This window comes from Carassius auratus, unplaced genomic scaffold (genome assembly GCF_003368295.1).
Source record: "Carassius auratus strain Wakin unplaced genomic scaffold, ASM336829v1 scaf_tig00032082, whole genome shotgun sequence".
Lineage (NCBI taxonomy): Eukaryota > Metazoa > Chordata > Actinopteri > Cypriniformes > Cyprinidae > Carassius > Carassius auratus.
Window position 1 is genome coordinate 64,852 of NW_020525972.1, and position 24,123 is coordinate 88,974.

The 24,123-nt window shown below is 36.8% G+C and overlaps 2 protein-coding genes and 3 non-coding genes across 5 annotated transcripts; all 5 read right to left on the reverse strand.

Annotated features, from left to right (window-relative positions):
* Window positions 1–809: 809 nt before the first annotated feature.
* Window positions 810–881, reverse strand: trnad-guc (transfer RNA aspartic acid (anticodon GUC)). Its single transcript has one exon. It is a non-coding gene; the product is annotated as a tRNA-Asp (tRNA).
* Window positions 882–3,175: 2,294 nt separating this feature from the next.
* On the reverse strand, window positions 3,176–3,247 carry trnad-guc (transfer RNA aspartic acid (anticodon GUC)). The gene has a single exon. It is a non-coding gene; the product is annotated as a tRNA-Asp (tRNA).
* A 1,074-nt stretch (window positions 3,248–4,321) lies between these two features.
* Window positions 4,322–4,393, reverse strand: trnad-guc (transfer RNA aspartic acid (anticodon GUC)). The gene has a single exon. It is a non-coding gene; the product is annotated as a tRNA-Asp (tRNA).
* A 1,743-nt stretch (window positions 4,394–6,136) lies between these two features.
* On the reverse strand, window positions 6,137–14,874 carry LOC113080802 (UV excision repair protein RAD23 homolog B-like). Its single transcript, XM_026252853.1, has 10 exons — window positions 14,601–14,874; window positions 13,237–13,318; window positions 13,009–13,088; window positions 11,918–12,255; window positions 11,787–11,833; window positions 11,573–11,700; window positions 11,096–11,207; window positions 9,792–9,949; window positions 9,578–9,718; window positions 6,137–8,729 (listed from the first exon to the last, which is right to left on the reverse strand). The coding sequence occupies exons 1-10, from the start codon at window positions 14,667–14,669 to the stop codon at window positions 8,616–8,618; spliced, it is 1,269 nt and encodes a 422-aa protein (XP_026108638.1). The 5' UTR covers window positions 14,670–14,874; the 3' UTR covers window positions 6,137–8,615.
* Window positions 14,875–15,505: 631 nt separating this feature from the next.
* On the reverse strand, window positions 15,506–19,483 carry LOC113080803 (calreticulin-like). Its single transcript, XM_026252854.1, has 9 exons — window positions 19,273–19,483; window positions 18,538–18,639; window positions 18,189–18,392; window positions 17,970–18,064; window positions 17,679–17,888; window positions 17,457–17,570; window positions 16,666–16,809; window positions 16,154–16,246; window positions 15,506–16,010 (listed from the first exon to the last, which is right to left on the reverse strand). Exons 1-9 carry the CDS (start codon window positions 19,361–19,363, stop codon window positions 15,807–15,809), a joined length of 1,257 nt encoding a protein of 418 aa, XP_026108639.1. The 5' UTR covers window positions 19,364–19,483; the 3' UTR covers window positions 15,506–15,806.
* Window positions 19,484–24,123: the final 4,640 nt, after the last annotated feature.

The window sequence follows — 24,123 nt, forward strand, 5'->3', positions numbered from 1 at the left end:
GTTGGCTGTTTATATTGCAAAGGATTATGGTTAAATGCCATTGCCTTCCCACCCTTTTGCAGAAGTGTTGTTGGTTTAATGTCTTTTTTGAAGAAAAATCTCAGAACAAAAAGTTAATTTATCTTGAAATATTGTTCTATGGCTTGAGTGTTGTAACTTACAAGGAAACAAGCATGATTAAACCACCTCTTTTGTGGCATCAATTTCAGGTGGAGGAAATTCCTGATTCTTTACCTAACCCTTAATTAATCTTTCTCTGTTCTTAAGCTCAGGCCATAAATCAAGCTTAGAGTTAGTTCTGGCAGGTCACGTTAGTCAAGTTCACATCAGCTGATCCACATCTACTTATATGGATGCAAAACCTATCACAGTACCAATATATAATATCACTATACAAGATTCAGTATTATCACCAGCCTTTGTGTTGCTCAACAGCTAATTACCCTCCCCCATCCCCAACTCCTCCTCTATCAGTCAGGATTCAGCTCTCTGATCCTCCTTTGAATCAGAAGGCTAATTTCTAGAATGCTACATTAAATTATTGATATTTTATGATATCTGCAGAAGATTTATGTTGGTTCTGTTTTGGGGGGTTATTGCTGCTCTCCCAGTTCTTATCTATGCTAGTCTGCATGGATGTGCAGGGAGTTTTTGCCCAGAACAGAACGATACTACCAATCCAAAGCTACATGCTAATTTTCAGTCATCTTTGACTTTAGTGGTCCTGACAGAGGTACCTACTTCCTGCTTTATAACAAAAATGTCTGAAACCCATTATAATTGAAATGGGTTGTCAAAAGATTGCTTTTCTCCCCGTCGGGGAATTGAACCCCGGTCTCCCGCGTGACAGGCGGGGATACTGACCACTATACTAACGAGGAAGAGCTGGAGTCATGGCCAGTAGATGGCAATATATACTTACACCTGAGTGTACATAACATTGACATTTTTTTCCAGTGCAGTGGTCTATGGTCCTTAAACTCAACATGCTTCCTGGTGTTCTGCTGACCACAGCAAAAAAAAAAAAGGCACAAAAGTAGGGGCTCAACTGGGGCAAATGCTCACGGTTCACAAAAAAAATGCTATCCATCCATCTGTTGTTCTGATGATCACCACCGCCAAAAAAATCCCTCCATCTGAAACTCTATGTCAGAAGTAATAAGGACAGAAACCTGATCCTCCTCAACTAAATCTTTCTCAGTTTCTAAGCTCTGGTCCAAATTCTTGTTTTGTTCAAGTCAATACCACAACAAACCACAAGGGGTAGATGTTGGACAACTGAGCATGTCTAAACGGTGCTTCCAAAACCTGTCCTGGAGGCCCCCCTGCCCTGCACCTTTTGTAAGTCTCCCTTATCTAAAGCCCCTTTCACACTGCACGTCGGACCCGGCACATTGAAATCTGAAGACAGTATTATCACCCACTTTTTCATTGCTCAACAGCTAATTACCCTCCCCCGTCCCCAACTCCTCCGCTATCAGTCAGGTTTCAGCTCTCTGATCCTCCTTTGAATTAAACTTCACACCCTGATGTCACGTGTCGTTACGGGACCTTTTACGGGTTGTGTGTGAAAGCACGCACATATCCCGGGTAATCACTGGCAGTGTGAAAGTGCAAAATCTAGCGACCCGGGAACAATTGCCGGAACACTTTACCCATGTATTTGCCGGAATCGCAGTGTGAAAGGGGCTTATCACACCTGATTCCACTCATTAGCTTGTTAGTAGAGACTGCAAGAACTAAATTGGGTGTGTCTTATTAGGGAGACATACAAAATGTGCAGGCAGGGGGTCCTTCAGGACAGGTTTGGGAAGCACTGGTCTAACCTATATGTAGGGTACATTATATATACGTCCAGTATATAAGATCAGTATATAAGACTCAGCATTATCACCAGCTTTTGTTTCTCAACAGCTAATTACCCTCCCCCATCCCCCTCCCCCATTCAACTCCTCCTCTTACAGGCAGGGAGTTCTTTTCCAGAACAGAACAATACTACCAATCCAAAACTCTTTGCTAATTTTCAGTCATCTTTGACTTTAGTGGTCCTGACAGAGGTACCTACTTCCTGCTTGACATTGACTGAAAATTGTTGCAGTGCTCTGGTCTATGGTCCTTAATCTTAACATGCTTCCTGGTGTTCTGCTGATCACCACCGCCAAAACTATCCCTCCATCTGGAGCATTACGTCAGAAGTAATACGTACAGAAACCTGATCCTCCTCAACTAAATCTTTCTTATTTCCTAAGCTCTGGTCCAAATTCTTGTTCTGTCCAAGTCAATACACTGTCCTAGTCTTAACAAAAAAACAACGGGTAGATATGGGGCAACTGAACATGTCTAACCTTTATCTAGGGTATATTACTTTGGGAGTACTGTTTTTCCTGCTTTTGAGAATTGTGTGGTATGATCTTGTCATATAATGAAATCTGAAGTTTGAATGTTTGACTTTCAGTATTACTACACTATAATAGTGTAAACAGTTCTGGCTGGTTCTTCATATTGCAAAGGATTATGGTTAAATGCCATTGTTTTTTTTGCAGAAGTGTTGTAGGTTTAATGTCTTTTTAAAGCATTTAAAGGTACATTTTGGAGTATACCTTAGAACAAAAAGTTAATTTATCTTGAAATATTGTTCTATGGGTTGAGTGTTGCAAGTAACAAGGAAACAAGCATGATTTTGTGCCTGTGGCCCACCTCTTTTTTTGATAATCGATGTCAGGTAGAGGAAAATCCAGTGTATAAGATCAGTATATAAGATTCAGTATTATCACCAGCTTTTGTGTTGCTCAACAGCTAATTACCCTCCCCCATCCCCAACTCCTCCTCTATCAGTCAGGATTCAGCTCTCTGATCCTTCTTTGAATCAGAAGGCTAATTTCTAAAAGGTTAAAATAATTTATTGATCTTTTATGAGATCTTTTATGATATCTGCAGTACATTTATGTTTCTGGGGGGTTATTGCTGCTGTCCCTGTTCTTATCTATGGTAGTCTGCGTGGATGTGCAGGGAGTTCTTGCCCAGAACAGAAAATAACTACCAATCCAAAACTCTATGCTAATTTTCAGTCATCTTTGACTTTAGTGGTCCAGACAGAGGTACCTACTTCTTGGTTGATAAAAATAAATGTCTGAAACCCATTAAAAATGAAATGGGTTGTCAAAAGATTGCTTTTCTCCCCGTCGGGGAATTGAACCCCGGTCTCCCGCGTGACAGGCGGGGATACTGACCACTATACTAACGAGGAAGAGCTGGAGTCATGGCCAGTAGATGGCAATATATCCTCACACCTGAGTGCACACAACAATAACAATTTTTCTTCCAGTGCGGTGGTCGATGGTCCTTATTCTCAACATGCTTCCTGGTGTTCTGCTGACCACAGCCCAAAAAAAGGCTCGAAAGTAGGGGCTCAGCTGGGGCAACTGCTCACGGTTCACACAAAAAAAATGCTATCCATCCATGTGGTGTTCTGCTGATCACCACCGCCAAAAAATCTCTCCATCTGGAGCATTATGTCAGAAGTAATAAGGACAGAAATCTGATCCTCCTCAACTAAATCTTTCTCATTTTCTAAGCTCTGGTCCAAATTCTTGTTTTGTCCAAGTCAATACCACAACAAACCACAAGGGGTAGATGTTGGACAACTGAGCATGTCTAAATGGTGCTTCCCAAACCTATCCTGGAGGCCCCCCTGCCCTGCACCTTTTGTAAGTCTCCCTTATCTAACACAACTGATTCCACTCATTAGCTTGTTAGTGGAGACTGCAAGAACTAAATTGGGTGTGTCTTATTAGGGAGACACACAAAATGTGCAGGCAGGGGGTCCTTCAGGACAGGTTTGGGAAGCACTGGTCTAACCTATATGTAGGGTACATTATATACGTCCAGTATATAAGATCAGTATATAAGACTCAGCATTATCACCAGCTTTTGTGTTACTCAACAACTAATTACCCTCCCCCATCCCCAACTCCTCCTCTATCAGTCAGGATTCAGTTCTCTGATCCTCCTTTGAATCAGAAGGCTAATTTCTAGAATGTTACATTAAATGATTGATCTTTTTATGATATCTGCAGTACATTTATATTAGTTCTGTTCTGGGGGGTTATTGCTGCTGTCCCTGTTCTTATCTATGGTAATCTGCGTGGAAGTGCAGGGAGTTCTTTCCCAGAACAGAACGATACTACCAATCCAAAACTACATGCTAACTTTCAGTCATCTTTGACTTTAGTGGTCCTGACAGAGGTACCTACTTCCTGCTTGATGACAAAAATGTCTGAAACCCATTAAAAATGAAATGGGTTGTCAAAAGATTGCTTTTCTCCCCGTCGGGGAATTGAACCCCGGTCTCCCGCGTGACAGGCGGGGATACTGACCACTATACTAACGAGGAGGAGCTGGAGTCATTGCCAGTAGATGGCAATATATTCTTACACCTGAGTGTACATAACATTTACTGAAAATTGTTCCAGTGCTGTGGTCTATGGTCCTGAATCTCAGTATGCTTTCTAGTGTTCTGCTGACCACTGCAAACAAAACAAACAAAAAAAAGGCTCGAAAGTAGGGACTCAGCTGGGCCAAATGCTCACGGTTCACAAAAAAAAACGATCCCTCCATCTGGAGCATTACGTCAGAAGTAATAAGTACATAAACCTGATCCTCCTCAACTAAATCTTTCTCAGTTTCAAAGCTCTGGTCCAAATTCTTGTTCTGTCCAAGTCAATTCCACAACAAAAAACAACGGGTAGATGTTGGGCAACTGAACATGTCTAACCTTTATCTAGGGTATATTACTTTGGGAGTACTGTTTTTACTGCTTTTGAGAATTGTGTGGTATGATCTTGTCATATAATGAAATCTGAAGTTTGAATGTTTGACTTTCAGTATTACTACACTATAATAGTGTAAACAGTTCTGGTTGGTTCTTCATATTGCAAAGGATTATGGTTAAATGCCATTATTTTCCAACCCTTTTGCAGAAGTGTTGTAGGTCTTCTTAAAGCATTTAAAGGTACATTTTTGAGTGTATCTCAGAACAAAAAGTTAATTTATCTTGAAATATTGTTCTATGGGTTGAGTGTTGCAAGTAACAAGGAAACAAGCATGATTTTGTGCCTGTGGCCCACTTCTTTTTTTGATAATCGATGTCAGGTAGAAGAAAATCCAGTGTATAAGATCAGTATATAAGATTCAGTATTATCACCAGCTTCTGTGTTGCTCAACAGCTAATTACCCTCCCCCATCCCCAACTCCTCCTCTATCAGTCAGGAAGCAGCTCTCTGATCCTCCTTTGAATCAGAAGGCTAATTTCTAAAAGGTTACATTAAATTATTGATCTTTTATGAGATCTGCAGTAGATTTATGTTTCTGGGGGGTTATTGCTGCTGTCCCTGTTCTTATCTATGGTAGTCTGCGTGGATGTGCAGGGAGTTCTTGCCCAGAACAGAACAATACTACCAATCCAAAACTCTATGCTAATTTTCAGTCATCTTTGACTTTAATGATCCTACTTCTTGCTAGATGGGGGAAAAAAATATCTCAAACCCAATGAAAATGAAATGGGTTTTCAAAAGATTGCTATTCTCCCTGTTGGGAATCGAGCCCCTGTCTTAGTTGAGCTTAACTCCCTTAACTTTTCCCATTCATTCTCTATGGTAGTGATTAACACTATGGATGCAATATATTTGTGGCCACGCGTAGATTTCATGGCGCTGTTTTGCCTTTTCCGTGGCAGGGAATTTAAGAAGCCTAGTGTCATGTCAATCATTTGCTGTTAAGGAGAGGAGACGCGTTTTACAGTAGAAGATTTCTTCATAAAATGTTTTTGTTTAAATAAAATACACTGTTAAACTACCTTGGCTTTATTAATTATTACGTAATTGATTTGTTCAATTTCAAAGTCTTCAGAAGTGGTTTTAAGTGACTTAAAAAAAGAATCTGGTTAACATGAATTTTATAGTAATATAGAAGTCATTGAAGTACATTGTAAAAACTACAGTATGTGTATTGAAATTTCTTAATACCATAATATTTTTTTAAAGTATACTTCTTGGGGATTTAGAAGCATACATGCAGTCTGATTATGGATCATTACATCATTACTAATGAATGAAACCATATCCATTTGGAGACTTCATTGAAGCTTTTTAAAAGCAATTTATTTCACACACCACTGAAACAATACATTCATTAATCACTCAGCAAACCCTTGTGTGCTGTTGCATTTAAGACCAAACACCTCCATGTTCACTTTCTCCACACATCAAATCCCCCAAGAAGAAAAATGAATATAAAATGCTGAAATGAACCAAAACTGTATCACCTAGTGTAAACAGGATGCTTAGTCTTCCCTGTACCTGTCAGAACACCTATAGATTTTTTAACGTACTCGATAAAAATACCCTTCCAGCATTTTTCGCTCAAAACTACACTATAGGAGCAGGACACATCATTTACATAAAAAATATATGCATTCTGCGTCCATTTCAAGCATTGCAGCTAGCTCTGTAATTTCATTCATTTCCAGTTTTCTAATTATGTTTGGCACTGTCTTAAGTATGCAACAGAGTCCAAGACAACACAGTTTTTTTTCCCTTCACTTGAATACCGGTATGTACAAATATTCAAATTACAATGCATATTTTTAGGAGGTTTTCGAGACCCGCTGAGACACTCGACCACATTCAGTCACCACATAAATGACCTACGATTGTTGCAGCATTTCGGGCTCCATTCAAAACCACCGATCATTCCGTTTCTACTGCATACTGAACTGATTCTACTGAGAACTTTAGAGTTAATAAAGGGATATTTCTACAAAAAATTTAAATTAAGAATGAAATAAAAAAAAGAATGTTGGTAACCAAACAGTTGTCGGTAGCCATTGAGTTCTATAGTGTTTTTTTCCCCCATACTAAGGAAGGTAATGTCTATTGTTAACTGTTTGGTTACAGTTGACGGTAGCTATTGGATTCCATAGTATGGAGAAAAATACTTTGGAAGTCAGTGGCTACCGTCAACTAGCCATTGCGCTCTATAGTATGGAAAAAATACTATGGATGCCAATGGCTACGGTCACCTTTTTAGTTACAGTTGATAGTAGCCTTTTCCCTCCATAGTATGGAAAAAAACACTATGGAAGTCAATGGCTACCATCACCTGTTTGGTTACAGCTGATGCTAGCTATTGCCTTCCATAGTACGGAAAATAAAACACTACGGAAGTCAATGGCTATCGTCAACTGTTTAGTTACAGTTGACGGTAGCCACTGGATTCCACAGTATTTTTCCTCAATACTATACTATGGAAACTATAATATACTACAGTCAGCTGTAACCAAATAGTTGACGGTAGCCACTGACTTCCATAGTATGGAGAAAAACACTATGTATAAGCCAATGGCTACCATCACCTTTTTGGTTACAGTTGATGGTAGGTATTGCCCTTCATAGTATGAAAAATAAAACACTACGGAATTCAATGGCTACCGTCAACGGTTTAGTTGCAGTTGACAGATGACGGTAGCCATTGGATTCCACAGTATTTTTCCCCAATACTATACTATGGAAACTATAATATACTACTGTCAGCTGTAACCAAATAGTTGACGGTAGCCACTGACTTCCATAATATGGAGAAAAACACTATGTATAAGCCAATGGCCACAATCACCTTTTTGGTTACAGCTGACGGTAGCCATTGACTTTCATTGCGTTTTATTCCCCTATACTGTGGAAAGCAATGACTACCATTATCTTTTTGGTAAGGCCCATCAGAAACAGAAATAAATTTGAAAATAACATCTAGTTGATGAGCCAACTATATTATCACATATCAACTATCAATGCTGTTTTTCTTTAAATCAAAAAGTCATGATTGTAGACGTTATCGATAGTTCTTATTTTAAACATGGGTTTAAAGATACTAACATACCCATGCAGTGCAGAAAATGTGGTTTATTTTTTATATTAATGGTTTGATTTAGGGGAACAGATGAGTTGAAAAGTAGTTTGGTGACATCCACTGCATAAAACTTGTATTTTACACAGTAGAGGCTAATAATGAAAGAAAAGTAAACACTAAATATGATTTTACATGGCATAAGTAGACGCCGTATTTAATTTGAAATATTCCCAATATTCTAATGGAGAAAATGCAACAATTGAATGTTTTGATGTCTATCCATCAAAGGCTTGTTTTCATTGGTAACAAATTAAATTTGGCATCTACTTAAACTGAAACGTCTCATTATTAATACCAAAAAACAATTGTAAGAAAAGAGCGATGATCTTGAGTGTTTTTTTGGCAGGGTTTAACTGTGATAAATAAAACCTCACTCGACGCACACAGCAAAGATAGCAGCAGAAACCAGACAGACAACGGACACCTCATCGTAAGGGATTGGCTATATCTACCAAAAAATAAAAAATAAATTGCTGTGCTGATAATAACGTCACATCATGGCTTCAGCTTAAACTCCATGAAAATCATCATGGAAGACCAGTCGACGTCCAATTCACTTTAACGCACACACACACGCACGCAACATGCGGCCTAGCGCTTGCATTCTCTCCGTTGCCATTCTCCGAGTGTCGTCGCGTCTAAACGGTTAACGTTCACTCATCGTCAAAGGTCTGCTGGAGCAGGAAGTTCGCAGCGAGGTTTTCGTTCTTCTCGCAGGCGAAGTAGGCTTGGATGACGAGTCCCTCTGGAAACCCCAGAGCTTTTAACTAGAAAACAAAACTCAATTTTATAAAATGTTAAAACATGTGAAATAACTGTTCTTTCGGTCATTTTAAATTCATTATTAAAATTAAAATATGAAAAAAAAAAAAAAAAAAATTGTATTGCAAGTAAGTTTATATTATTTAAAGTGAGACTTTTTGTTAACCCCGACATTTTGTAATAGATAAAATAGAATTTTGTATGTGTATATGTAATTATATAAGGTTCATTTTTTGAAAAAAAGTGAAGATATAATTATCAAAATAAACATTAAATTAAAATAAAAGCTAACTGAATTATAAAATATAATAGAAAAATCATCAACAAACACAAAAAATTAATTATAGATTATTATCTACATAACAATTAGAGTGCAACAATAAAAAAGAAGAATTATGCAAATGTTATAAAACATTTCAAAATCAAATAATTTTATATTAAATTACAATTACTGTAATGTTTTAATATATTACTAAATTAATAATTTTATACACACATTAGCAATTATATATATATATATATATATATATATATGTTTGTGTGTGTGTGTGTGTATATATATATATATATATATATTTTTTTTCTGTTTCACTTTGCATTATGTAAATTAAAATGGACTTTAATGGACTTTAATTAAAAGTTGATAGGTTTATTAGTATTTTATTTTAATTTAAAACCGTTTTAAAAACGAAAATTACATTTTTGTTTTTTTTCTTATTTTTTTGTGTAACTATTATAACACCAACATGACCAAATGGTATCTAGTAAAATTAAATTTTTACATTCGTCTGTTCATTGTGCCTGGTATCACAGAAACGGTACTTTATCTTCAAACCAAACGTTGTTAGCGTACCCTCTCGATGGCCTCCTTCTCCTGCGGCGTGACCTGGATGTAGTTGGTCTGTGGTGCGCTGGGAGCTTCAGCAGCTCCGGCTTCACCTGCGTGTGGCTCGTTCAACATCTGCACGAATCGCTCCTGATGCTGCGTGATTTGCTGCACAGAAAAATAAGCGCAGGTTCAGCATCGTGCGTCCAATAGCAGCAGCTCCGCTCTAAGCTCCACCCACCTGCAGGAGCTGCGGGTTGTCGCGGCCGAGTTGCTGCAGGAGCGCGGGCAGCAGTGCAGGGTTCTGCTGGATGATCTGACGCATCTGCTGGAACTGTGGCTGGTTCCTCAAGAACTCCAGCGGGTTCGCCAAGGACTGAGCCGCTCCCGACTCCACACCTGATCACAGGACAGAAATAGCTGTAGAGGAGTCTGGAGATTCCTTAGATTCCTTTAGTTTTATATTTATCATTTTGTGTTTGTTTTTTTAAATGTAATATATACATACATATTATGAAAGTAAAAATGCAACACATATAACACTAATGCTTTTTGAATATATTTACATTTACACTTTATTCTGTCTGTGGTTTCCATGAAAACCAAAACTCAACACAACATTAAAAAAAAAACATAACATAACTAACTTAACTAAAACCATTTCATTTCTTATTTTCATTTAGTTTAAGCTGAACTCAAATTAAATAAACTTATTAAAAATGGTGCAAGTGACTATACACCAAGCATAATTATTACCTACATTTTTTGTACTATAGTGTAAATGAGTGAAGTACTACTAAAGTTTTCATTAATATTTTGAATTCGTTTTTTTTTTTTTTTGTCATTTACATTTTTGTCAAGAGTTTCAGTAATTTTGTTGTGTGTTTTTGCCATTTTTTATTCATGTAAAACCAATTAATAATTGAGATCCAAAAAACAATCACTCAAAAATATAATTTCACAGAACGTTTGAATTTAAAACTCATAATTAAGAAAGTGTTTAATTTTGAGTAAACCTTTCTATGCATCTCATATTTTTTTGTTTGTGAAGCTTTTTTTGTGCCAAAGTGCATGGAAACCAATGGGGGTCAATTGGACCCCAACACCACCAAAATTCGTCCAGCCTTTCCAAAACACATCTATGTGTTTGCACACACATTCATATCCCAAAATGAGAAAAAGTCACCAAATTTCAACAAGTAAAATAGTTTATCCAATGTATCAAACAGTTTAGTAAAATCAAATGTGGGTCAAGTTTACTCTCAACACATTAGCATTGCAAAATCTATGCACATCACCTTTAAGTCCAAAGTTCACATTCACTCATTAACACTAATTTTGGGGCAGACTTTATTGAGATGTTGACCTTTACACTTCCTCGTTTGCTTAATGAACAGAACTAGAGTGTTACTCATGAGCATAAATAAAGACAGCGCCTGCAGCTGTGCTACCGGAAAACAACGGTTCAGCGAATTAGCAAGAAGGCGGCAGCTGCAGGGCAAATGGGCGTCTATTTCCACACGTCGTGAACAAATGTCCACTCACCGGCTGTGGCAGGTGGTGGCTGAGGTCGCTGTGGTGCTGGAGGGGTGGGGTTGGACACTGGCGTGGGCTGCACTACTTCCTGTGGTGGCTGCTCGGGTTCTGTGGGAATACCCTGAGGAACAGACATTAACAGCTCCTTCACTTGTGAATTTAAATTACATTTTAGTATTGATTATGTATATATTAAGTTTGGACAAAGTTGTTTCTTTTCTTACTTTTTTTTTGGGGGGGGGGGCTAATTCTTACCATCTTAAAAGTTGAGCAATTATCCAAACAATATGTGAAGTAAGCTTACTTCACCAAGCAAATGTACAATATTAAATAGTTGCAAAGTGCAAATATCTATAAAAGTCCCTGTTTCACTCAGAAATTTGCGAAATAAAATAGGTTGCAAATGTCATTTCATGTTGACTTTGAATAAAACTAGTTCCTGGCTTTTTGCAACTTTATTATAGTAAGTACATTAGTAACTCTCACCATAAGCAGATACTCCACGGCTCTGTCCGGATTGTTGAAACTTGCTCGTAAGGCGGAAATCACCTGTTCTCTCTCGTAACCCATTGACATGATTTCCGTCACCAAATTCTCATACGCTTGACCTGTAACTACAGAAACGAAAGGCGACAGACGTTAAAGACAATTTATTTGATTCTTTACCTGGTTTATAACAAAACCAAAAACCCAAACATACCTAGTATGGACGCGGCTGCTTCTAAAATACCAAATTCATCTGTAATGCTGAACAAATCAGATGACAAATTGAGGAATTTTCATTCTTTGAGCGATTAAAAACTTTTTTTTTTTTTTAGGGTGTGGCCATACCTGGCCTCTGGTTGGGCAATGGCCTGCTCCTCTTGGGCTTCCTGTTTCTCTTCTTCTGAGATCGGTGTGGGAGTCACGCTAACAGGCTCAGGCTTTTCTGCTGCAGCCTCCGAGGCAGCAGGGGGCGCTGTGATGGGCGGCACGGGTGGCTCCGCTGATGCCGCTGGTTCTATGGGAGCGGGAGCGGGAGTAGAGGTCGATACAGGCACTGTGGAGACAGCAGGAGGTGCAGCAGGAGTTGAGGGCTGATGTGCAGGGGTTTCGTCGACAGTTGCGCTAACGGTAGCGGCAGCTGCTGGCACAGGAGCAGGAGCTTGTGGAGGTGCTGCAGATTTGGGCTGTAGAAAAAGAAACACAACTGCACAGAGAACTATAGAAAACTGCTAATGATCTTTAACACTGTTTCTATCCAAAGTTGCAAATAATTTGAAATTTAATTTCAAATAAAACATATGCGGATAAAGAAAAGTGTTCAAGAGAACAAAAACGTTACTTCCTGGGAAATGGGCAAGTTGCAGCAAATGGTGAGAGCACTTTGGCTCTTTTTACTACAAAATAAACTTGTGCGCAGATGCAATAACAATCGTAGTCATGTCATCTTGTATTTCTATGTCTGATGTTTGTGACGATCTTGTGACGATGTTCTGGGAAGCAATTACACCAAATCAGTTTTTTGTTTTGCATCGTGGAATTTATTCGGTAAGGGTACGTTTACACAAAATGTTTGTACTAAAAATGTTTTGTGTATAGATGACAACATTGTTAAAATGATCCGGTTTTAAAATGTTGCATATTCAGGCCATTATCAAGTTAATGAATTGCTGAAAGACACAAGTTTTCAGATTTGTTTTTTGTTGAAAACTGTTGCGAATAAATCCCCTTAATGTGATTCCAACATAGTTAATGGAAATATTTTCTTATTGGATAAAAAAAAATTTCCCCTTCAAAAGTATTTTTAATTGTTTTATGTGCATAGGTTAATGTATGTGCATTTTAATATTTTATGCATATCTTGGCACTCCCATCCAGTGCTTTTTTTATGCAACATCCTAAAATCGTAGAGAGATTTCTGAGAGATAAAACAACCATACCTTTGTAACCATCACCACGACAAAGTTCTTCTCATCTATCTTGTATTCTTTTAGAGGTATATCGTCATTCAAAATTTTGCCTGCATTTAATGAAGAAAAACACAAATGCAATTTTATAAATCTTAAAACTGAAGAAGGATATGGTGCATGCGAAAAGTGAAATTTGGCAGTAATTATAATATATAAGCTTTGCAATGGAAGATATAACAAATTTCCAAAGAAACAGACCTGCATAGATTAGCTTTTGACCAACAGCTGGAAAAGCATCTTGCCCCTTTTCTTCTTCGATCTTCTCTTTTAGAGCCTTTACCTGTATTGTCATTGAACAAGAACAGAATTCCATCAGAAATATCTTTACAATTCAAGATTGTCCTTCAAGGACAAAATTAGACTTAAAAACTGTATGACTATGAAAGCAGGCAACTAATGGTCATGTGCTTCCCAATCTATCTTCAAGAACCAAAGCAATGGATTCATATGGGCATATGCTGAATTATGAAGCCATTTCATCTCGTTGCTTTGCTCAAACACAGTCAGAATGATACTGCATTATCTGGAAACCTAATTAATTCCCCCCTAAATTAATTCAAATGCTCATTACAAAAGAACACATTTATAAAAACTAGATATTTAAATTACCAAGATACATTCATCTGACTGCATATAAATACGTTTTAAACAATAACAGATCATAACATAAATGCAATGCATACCAGCAATGCATTGTCATTCTAGGAAAACAAGAAGCATGGCAAGCTGTTGTATTATTCATTCATAAAAACTAACTAGCACACACTACTGTGTATTCCGGTTATTAGTAGCATTTTTAATTGTTCTAGTAAGATTTATCGAACTATGAAGTACCCATTCATTTCTTATTAAAAAAAGGCATTTGAGAAAATAAATTCTAGTTGGCATACATACTTTTTTTTTATGATTACTAGTATCTTCTAAAAACAGATTAGTGAAGCTAGAATACATACTAGTAAGTACTGGTATAAATAAAAGTAACATACATATTTGGCATTACAGTAAAATAGTAAACCTATAGAGGTACAAGCAATAACAAGTTGGTAGTGTATAGTTAACTAACCCCCAAAGAGTTCAGTGACAAAAATTAGCATTTTCTACCTAGTAATAACGCAATAATTAGTGGAATAGTGACAAGTCCTAGTGTCTAATGAATTAGCATTATTGACTAACTATTGGGATAACTAGAGTTCTAGAATGTGTAATGAATAGTTATCAGCAAAATAGCCAGTATGTACTTATCACTATTGGACTACTTGCTGGCAATTAAGATAAGTTACAAGTAACATTAACAAGACTAGTTATTTTAATCGAATAGGTGTTAAAACGGCTTGCCACAGGACGAGAGTCAAAACAGACCTTTAAAGTAAACAACGCGACCGTTATTTTCAAATTAACAGCCGTTAGAATGCGCGGCTCTGTGACGTCACCGGTTATAATGTAAAATTGTACAATGACAACGACTGCTCCACGCGCGGCAAGCCGCCGGAGGCCGCGGCGTCTCCCAGCGCGTCACGCCCGCTCGCTGGCGTGTTTACACGGGCACAGACGCGCACACTCACCGTCAGCTCCTCGTCGACCTGCACTTTGAAAGTCTGCTGCTGGAGGGTCTTTAGAGTGATCGTCAGCATCTTGTTTGAGCGCGAGACCCCGCGAAATACAGCCTCGTGAGTGTCTTCAATGAGCGCGCGTGGAGATGTGACTCAGCTATCTTCTGGAGGGATGAGGCGCCTGTGTTGTGGGAAGACGCCATCTACTTGCTGAATTGGACAAGACACATGGATACATGGACGTACAGTGACCCCTAAGAGTCTTATGAAAGTTTGACTGGCGTTATCCGAGATACAATACCAAAGCAACACATTTATGGCGCTTTCCTCAGAACTAGCTTCACTGGGTCCTAGATAGCACACGTACGTCTGCAATATGTCTGTTAAAGATAGCTTGATCTGGAAAGCATCGGTGTACAGACATCTGACAGATGTCTTTAAGATGCTAGTTTTACATACAGTCTAAATCATAAAACATCTTAAAGACATATAATCAAAGTCTATTTGACTAGGAAAGGAGATAAGAAATGTTCTTTAGACCGATTGCAAATGAACAAACACTCAAAAAATATCTTTTGTAGATTTGCTGTCAGGGTCAGTGACAAACAAGCTTGTTAGAGACCACAAAAAAACTCGCATTTACATTTTCAACAAACTTATTGATTTAAAATTAGTTAAAGACATTTAAAATAAACATTCTCTATTAAGAATTACAAAAAATAATAATAAAATGACCAAAAATCTAACTCTATTAACATGAAGCCACAGAATATGATCAAAAATGTATAAATAAAGCTTTTTTTTTTTTTTTGAGAAATAATATTGAATTATTTTAAGTACTTGCAGTTAAGTGAACATTTACTTTCAACCAAAAAATAGGACGATTAAACATCCACAAAATAAGAGCCAGACGAGCATTTAAAAATAAATCATTTTAATTTAAAAAAAGTGCAAATCCAATAAATGATACATCAGAACTTTTCCCTTGCGCGACTGAAGACAGAACAGAAAGCCAAACATTAATTAATCGTAAGTTTATCAGGTCGTACTATAAATGTGTTGGGCGGGGGTGGGCTTCTAGCAGCAAAACCAAAAGAAATCTGAGTTACGTCATGTGACATGTTTCTAGAAAGGGGCAGGGCCAAAAATTCACACCACGTATATAAAGAGAGACATCAGAAACACGTCAGATCTGCTCATTCAGAAGGAAACTCCTCTTCACAACTCATCTTTGGGGAGCGTATCGTCCTCACCCTCCTCTTCCTCTTCCTCCTCAGTAGGTTCTTCTGTGCGCTCTTCCTCATCTCCCTCATCCTCCTCATCTTCCTCAGCATCATCATCATCCTTCTTGCTCTTCTCCTCCTCTTCACTCTTCTTCCGTTCTTCCTCTTCCTGCTGGTCCTTCATTTTCTTTTCTGGTCCCTGATACGTAAAAATAACATCATTCCATTGTTATTTATGGTTAATTATCAATGTTTACAATGCATAAACAAATGTTAGAACTGATCAATGAAATCAAATATCTAAGTTATTATTTGTAACATCTTGTTAACAGGCATAATTACCTTTGTTGCTCCCCACGTTTCTGTACCAAATTTTTCAGCCTCCTCAACGTCATCAGTGATCAGAAAGTTATCAAAAATTGTTCCAGTTTTCACCTGTAAGAAAGGTCAAAAGATAACTTAACACTAATCACAAAAAAAACAAACACCTTACCTGCAGTACTACATAACATTACTGATATGTTGGTGTGAAACGAAGAAAAAACCTGTGTGCTCCATTATAATTGACTTTCTTATTTTTATACCAACAATAAAATTAAAATAATGATGTTGTGTGTCAGAATTTTGTAAATCACAAAAATAAACATGCTTTCTGCATTTTGTTTCTTTTTTTCTCCAATGTTCAACTATTGTACGTCACACCTAAAAATTTTAATTTGGTATTCCATGAAATTCTGGAAAAATTGTGTAATCCTGGTGGACTGGTCACCAGAGATAATCAAACCGTGTGTTTTTTAAAACCTACAAATTAACTTTATGATGTTGGTTTAACGGTACGCCAATTCAAACCATACCTGCCAAAGATCCAGTCCCAGAATGCCAATGTTATCAAATTTGTAAATGGAGTCATCTGGAGAGTATTCTGGGTTGTCAATTTCAGGGTGAATCCAGGTACCTTTGTAGTTGGGGTTGTCGATCTGTTTTGGTTTCCACTCGCCCTATGTAAACACAGCTTTGTTAGCTGATTGGTAAAACTGGTTTGTGCAATCAACAATCTCTCTGATTGAGAATTTAGTTTTGTAAATACAGTAGAAATAGACCATGTGAAACAACCTGCAGTATTATTTCTTATCAAAAACTTATTAAAACTCCAAAAATATTGGGGACCGAAACCAATCTAAATTGGTTTTAGCAGATCTCCCAAGGTATAAAACTAGAATTGGATGATCTTTGCGCCTACTTGGTACTGAACCCTAAACCTTCTTTTGGCAGCTTACCATGCAAAAAAGACCAGTCTAAATTGGTTTTAACTGGTCTCCAAGGTACCCAATTTAGACTTAAAACCTCCAAACTAGACAAATACAACCAATTTGAAGCACTTTGCGGCTTTATGTTTGGTAGATCTTAAAATATTAAGATCTACTACTTGATAACATTACTCACTCTTAAAAACTACTAGAAAGTCCACATCTACTACCAAAACCTTCTTTCTGGAATCTACCATGCAAAAAAGACTACTCTAAAGTGGTGTAACATCCAAAACCGTCAAACTAGATTTATCTGACCATCTTAAAGCAACTTATAGCTTCATGTTTGATAGGTCTTGAATATTAGGAACTTCTATGTGAGGGCTATCATTTTGTACCTTGTACTCTGGGTTCGGGATCATTGCAGGTTCCCATTCTCCATCCATGTCTTCATCCCAATCGTCTGGTTTCTTGGCATCAGGATCAGGAATGTTCTCAGATTTGTCCCAATCCTAAATATAAAGTTAAAGCACCGTTGGAATAAAGTCTAAGAACAACTTTCTTTTTGTAAATATTGCAAGGATTTCTGCACACTACAGCTCTGACAAATGAAAATGCACCTCAGGTTTGGTGTCTTCGGGATCGTCGATTTTTGCCCGGTCATCCCAATCCTCTGGTTTCTTGGCCTCGGGATCCTTGATCTTTTTTGGAGGAAGGAAATCCCAGTCTTCCTCCAGAGAACCCGATTCTACTTTCTCATTGTCGATTTTGACTTCATACGTCTGGTCTGGCCGCAGGATCAGTGTATACAGGTGAGTGAGTTCATCGTCCTGAATGTGAAAGTGGAAGAAATTAAATGCAACAGCTGCGATTTAATCTTGAGATATTTTAATTACATTAGTAAAACATACTTTGCATTTGATGTCCTTCTTGATTAGGTGGTTCTGGCCTTTGTAGTTGAAAATGACGTGAACTTTCTTGGTGCTGTAGCCACAGATGTCGGGTCCTACAATGAAGATCAAAGTGAAAATGACACAAAAATTGTTAAAGCAAATGCTATCAGTTTGGATTTCATGTTGCACTAAGTCAATGCTTTTCTTGGTGAAAGAAAGTGACCAATCATGACTTACCGAACATGATGTAGTACTGCGAATCGCCGTGCATATTACTCTGGTCCAGGTCGGCGGGGAAGATTTTCACATACCCGCCACCACAGTCAATCTTCTGCTCATGTTTCACAGTGAACTGGATGACAAGCGGTTTACCCTCATTACTAAATGAGTCAAAGCGACTGGATAGAGCGTAAAACCGGGCATCTTGACTTGTTTGCAAACCTTGAAAGGGAGAAAAAAAAAACATTGCATTATCAGTTAAGTTAAGTGCATCACACATCGACTTGCAATGAGTTGCATTTTCTTTTCAAATTAAGACATTTGCATAAGCAATATGGTGCTGGTAAAAGACAGCATGACCTCTGACCTTTATCAAGCTCAGCATCGCCGTAGAATTTCCCTGAGGTCAGTTTCCACTGGCCATAGTCGGATTTGTGTTGGGACTCGACCCATCGGCTTTTCCAACCATCTGGAGAGACAAGTTTAATTAGGTGTTTGCAATAAAAGTAGGAATTTTATTTGGGTCAGTTGATAATGGATATACCATATCAGTCAATACTGGACATTTTTATTTGACACAATATTCAGGATATTAGGTCTATTGACTTTTTTTTTTTTTACATTGTATTGTTTCTCAGACTACAGACTGGAGTTTTACTGTCAAATATAATTTCAATTATATTATCATTTAAATTATACAAATAAGTTGAAAACAACAGATATGAATCACTGGTACCTCAAATTTGCACTTACAACAACCGTTTAATAGTCTAAAACGCAAACTGAAACCAAAACCTTTTGACTCATAAAATATATTTTCCTTTTGTCTAAATCAACGATTAAGTACGCATTTTGACAAAAATCTGATTGATTTACACAAATCATGGATTCTTAGCATAACTTGTAAGTTGTACAACACAGTTTAGGATGCAAATGAGAGTGCCACTGGCGAAATGATAAAACAGGCTTTGATCGAAGAAATGCAAGTTAACTTACTCAATACATGATAAAAATACATGATTTTGACATTTCCAAGAAACACTTTCATCTCAATAAAACACTGACAATGCTATCCGATGACGATCAAAGACGTGACATTTACCTCCGTCCAGAAATTGTTCTTTAAAATACACATCTGCATGCGCAGTGAAAGCCAGAGCATATATAAAGCACACTGCAGCAGCGATCCGCATCTCTGCACTGTTAGAGGATCTATAATAGAAGAAGATCCTGATATAATAATGAATGGCGCTGGAGCTAATGGTCAGTGAAATATGGCTCGGTAGTGTTCCTGCACAGATGGCTGAGGACCATTGGCCGGACGCGCAGCCAATCAGAAGAGACCACGAGTGAGGAGTCAGCGCTGTGGGCGGGGCTTCTGCGAAGCACGTGACGTGAACGGGAAGGAAGTGTGTAGAAATAAAAACAAGTATAGTGAGATTGACCTCAAAGCTGTCTTTAAATTATCCTTTCTTTCCTTTACAATTTTTTTGTAATTTTTTTTATTTTTTATCTTTAATATGTCTTGTAAATTTTTGTCTCTAACAGAACCTCTTGTGATGATGTCCGTTTGCCCCCTGTTGCTTCAAATATGTTGTTGTTCTTTCAACTGCAATAAAAAAAAAAAAAAGTATAGTGAGATTCTTCTTGCGATAGAAAACTAGAAAAATGACATTATTAAATGTAAAGGACGTTAATGTGATAATGTTAAAGTGTGTGTGTATGCTGCTTACAATTGTATTATTTAATATCCTAATAATAATCCTATAATTATTTATTTGTGATTTTCTCTAAAACATTACCGTGCACCAGTACAAAAATAATAATTGTGTAATTATTAAAAATATAAAAACAATGTTTTATTGTAAGAAAAAAAAAAGAATATGGTCATTAATGTTTTAATGTAAAGATATGTGGCACTGGTGAGCCCAAAATTCAAGCACTACATATCAAAAAAATGTAATAAAACAGACTTAGACTCGAATCTCAGAGTGAGAAAACTTTATTGCTATCACTATCAATGAATTGCTATTATTAGCAGAATACTATATAAAGCCTAGCAAAATAAATAATGATTAATATATGATTAAAAAAAATAACTTTAGACTTCAGATGTGTGTATATGTTAAATCAAATAATGACGTGATCAAACAGACTATTAGCACTATTAACAGCAATTATAATATGTTGTAAATCAAACTTTTGTTAGTTCGTTTGTTGTTTCAGGGTTGGCATCATCTGGCGTCCTCTGAGGGGTTGCATCATCTCTTCTCAAGTATGGATCCAGACTGGAGCTTGGCAAAAACATAGAAACAAATAGAGCTTGTGTTGAACAAATTAATTTTACTTGGTTGGAACAGCAGCAATGCTAATTATGTCTTATCCAGTTTGATTATTCAGCTTCAGTCTGTTTCTGAATCTCCCATCAAGAACATCATCATATACAGAGAATCTGTCGGCACGTTCATCGATTTCAGATCAAGTGTTTTCAGATACAGTCAGTCACAGAATCATGTGGTTTCAAATGTCAAACAACCAATCACAAAAACAATGACTTCGAAACTCCAAGGCTGCGTCCAAAAGCCTATGCAGCTAACTCGCTGCCTTATATGAGGCAATGACATTGCAGGCAGTGTTTTTGCACAAAGGCACCTCATGAAAGTGATTTCGGACAGACACATCGCGATACTTGGCATCAGTTTGCAAGTGCCACAGGTTGGGTGAGTAGTCGTAAATACGCTCTTTTAATACCTGTTTTAAATGTATTCTGTCTTCTTTATTAATCAGATTAGTGCCGTATTGTTTACTCGCTGTATTACATCAACTAAATGAACACAGATATCACATTAATCACATTTACTGTACCATGCTTTTAATACCTTTTTATTGGAAAAGTTTCAGTGACCAGATCAGTTGCACTACTGATAACAGTCATTTAAGCATGTAATCATTTTTAAAAGAATTCATATGAATATAGCTTGCTATTACTGACTTGTTTTTAACCCTTAAGGCGCCAGGTTTTTTTTGGAAAAAATGCTGTATTTTAACATGAAAATTTCAAAAGCTTGAGGCTTGAAAGGGCTTAAAGAAAGAGATCTACTGTCAATGAGAAAAATCTTTGGCATTATCTAAAGTTTATGTGGGGTGTAAATATACTAATCTAATTTGCATATTATGACGTCACCAGGGGGCGGCCATTTCGAATTTCATAATATTCAGGAAATAATAGATATTGAATGGATGTTTGAACTTATTTGCATGTTTTTGTGTGTGTTTGTCTTTTTTTAATCCTCATTCCAAATTATCAGAAAACAGGAAGCCAACAATAAAACAGGAGAAAGTACTAAATTATTACTAAATGATTACACTATATAGTAGTAAAACGCAAGTGAACAGTAGCCTACTTTTTGATCAGTTCATCAGTAATATTCATGAAATAATAGATATCGAATGGATGTTTGAACTTATTTGCAAGGTTTTTTTGTTGTTATTTTGTATGTATTTGATTGTTGTTGTTTTCTTTCATTTTATTCTCATTCCAAATGATCAGAAAAACAAACAAACAAACAAACAAACAAACGGGAAAAGTAGTACATGTGTAGCTTTTTCTCAGCCAGATGATATAACAGTCCTAACATCCCATTTTCAGATATTTCCCAGACCTGGTCAAAGTGAAACAAACACATACAATTCAGAAGAAATTGTTTATTGGACAGTAAGACAGCCTAGTGTTTGGCATTATTTTACCAGGGTGAGCAACTATGACCCTTGTAGTACTGTACACAAACCAATTTTCAATGGATGGTTAAGACAGACTCCACTGTGCCCATCTCTCTCTCTCTCTCTCTCTCTCTCTCTCTATCACTCTCTTACACACACACACACACAACACTCCGCATTTGAACAGTAATTGGCAAATACTTAAACTAATAACAAAACATACTTACATTAGCTGATTCAGAAGTGCCAGATTGTCACAGCAAAGTCAGAATGACCTCCTCTAGGTTCACGAAATGCTCATCCATAAAATGCATAGCTGTTCTGTTGTAAATCTTAAAGATTCCTAAATGCATCTACTTTCAAAAAAATAAGTGCTTTTGCTTTCGCCTAGTGTATGAAAGTTGTTGACGTGCGGATCTTAAACTAGGTGACAACCGCTACAGATTGTTCAGGCAGAACAATAAATCACTTGGTCCATGTCCACAATAAAGTTCTTTACTGTTGTCTTTTGCTTCATACATCAGTACGGGTCTGGTTTTTATAAATGAACAATTATAACAATAATGAATATACAGTAGATACAATGAGGCAGAAACATTACTGAACAAAATAAAGTAATGCAACAGAATAAAGATAAGGACATATTTATACAAGTCCAGCATCTGTACATTTACCTCAGGTTTATGCACATGTTCACTTCAAATAAACTCACATAATATTACATTACATAATATTCAAGAAGTAACATTCAAAGTCTAATTCAGCGCTTTTTATGCTGAAATGAATGTGCGATCGAGCTTATGTGGTCATTGACTACCTCAAAGGAATAAACAAACTTTTAGAATTGCAATATAACATTGCAGCAACTGAATCTAACAATATATACATGAAAGAGTATATAACTACTTACTTTTAAGATGTATGCACACAGTATGAACAAAAATCCGCTAGAAATCGGACCCGATCAGCACGGAGATCTCTACAAAACTGCCGTGAGATTTAGCAACATAGTTACATGTCTGGACATGAACACATTTTGACTGACATTAATTTCTCCCAATCTAAACCAAAGAAATAACAAGAATGATAGTCAGGTGATTCAGAAATAATATGTATATCCTAAAGTGCAAGAAATTAAATGTCCAGCAGAGGGCACCAGCGTCATTAAATCTTAGCCTTTTGTACAGCCGCCCCCAAATTTGTAAATAAAGAAAAGGCTCATTAATCTTTGTTGGTGTCATCAGGTAGGGAAGGCAGTTTAATCAGATGAGCCACAGGCCTTGTGCAACTTTTGTCTTTGACATTCACTACAGCTGTACAAAGACGTCCATCTTGTCCAGGAATGACTTTGGCTACTGTACCCAGTGGTGGACGAAGTACACAAATCAAGTACTTGAGTAAAAGTACAGATACGTATAATAAAATATTACTCCAGTAAAAGTAAAAGTACTCCTTTTTAAATTTTACTCAAGTGAAAGTACAAAAGTACTAAATTTTTTATGTACTTAAGTAAAAAAGTACTGAAAGATAGATGTTTGCAATTATATATAGGCTAATTTAATTTTATATTAGCACATTTTTTTTTTTAATATAATCCTACTGCTCAAAATACCTGGGATTTTTTCCAAAATAACCACTATATGGAGTCAAGATATATTTTTGTTGTTGATATGGACTACACTGATGAGAGTAATGTTAACTGTGAAGCTTACACTGTGATATACCTGAGAGAAAACAGAGATGACCATCTGATTTTCACCAGTAAGAACAAAGTATTTTAAAGTTTGTTGTTTTACAGAACATCACAGTTATATATGACATGATAATAAGGCCTGAAGATTTTAAGGAAAATATAATTATATTTTCATAATGATTTTTTCCTTCTCAAACCTTGTCTGGGGTGTAAAAACACCACTGGCCAAACGGGTTGCATCTCTTCCCCTCTTTGATAATTAGTGTAGTTACCATGTTCTGAACATCACATCCTTTCTTTTCTCCCCAGATGTAATCTATATATATATATATATATATATATATATATATATATATATATATATATATATATATATATATAGGTGGTTGAATAAAAATATTTGGACATTATTTATAAAAATTACCTCAAGTTAGCACCACACAGCAAAATCCCCAGTGTTAATTTAACACTCCCCAGTGTTAATTTAACACTCTGAGTGTGGACTCATATAAACACTAAAGCAGTGTTAAAAGTAACACT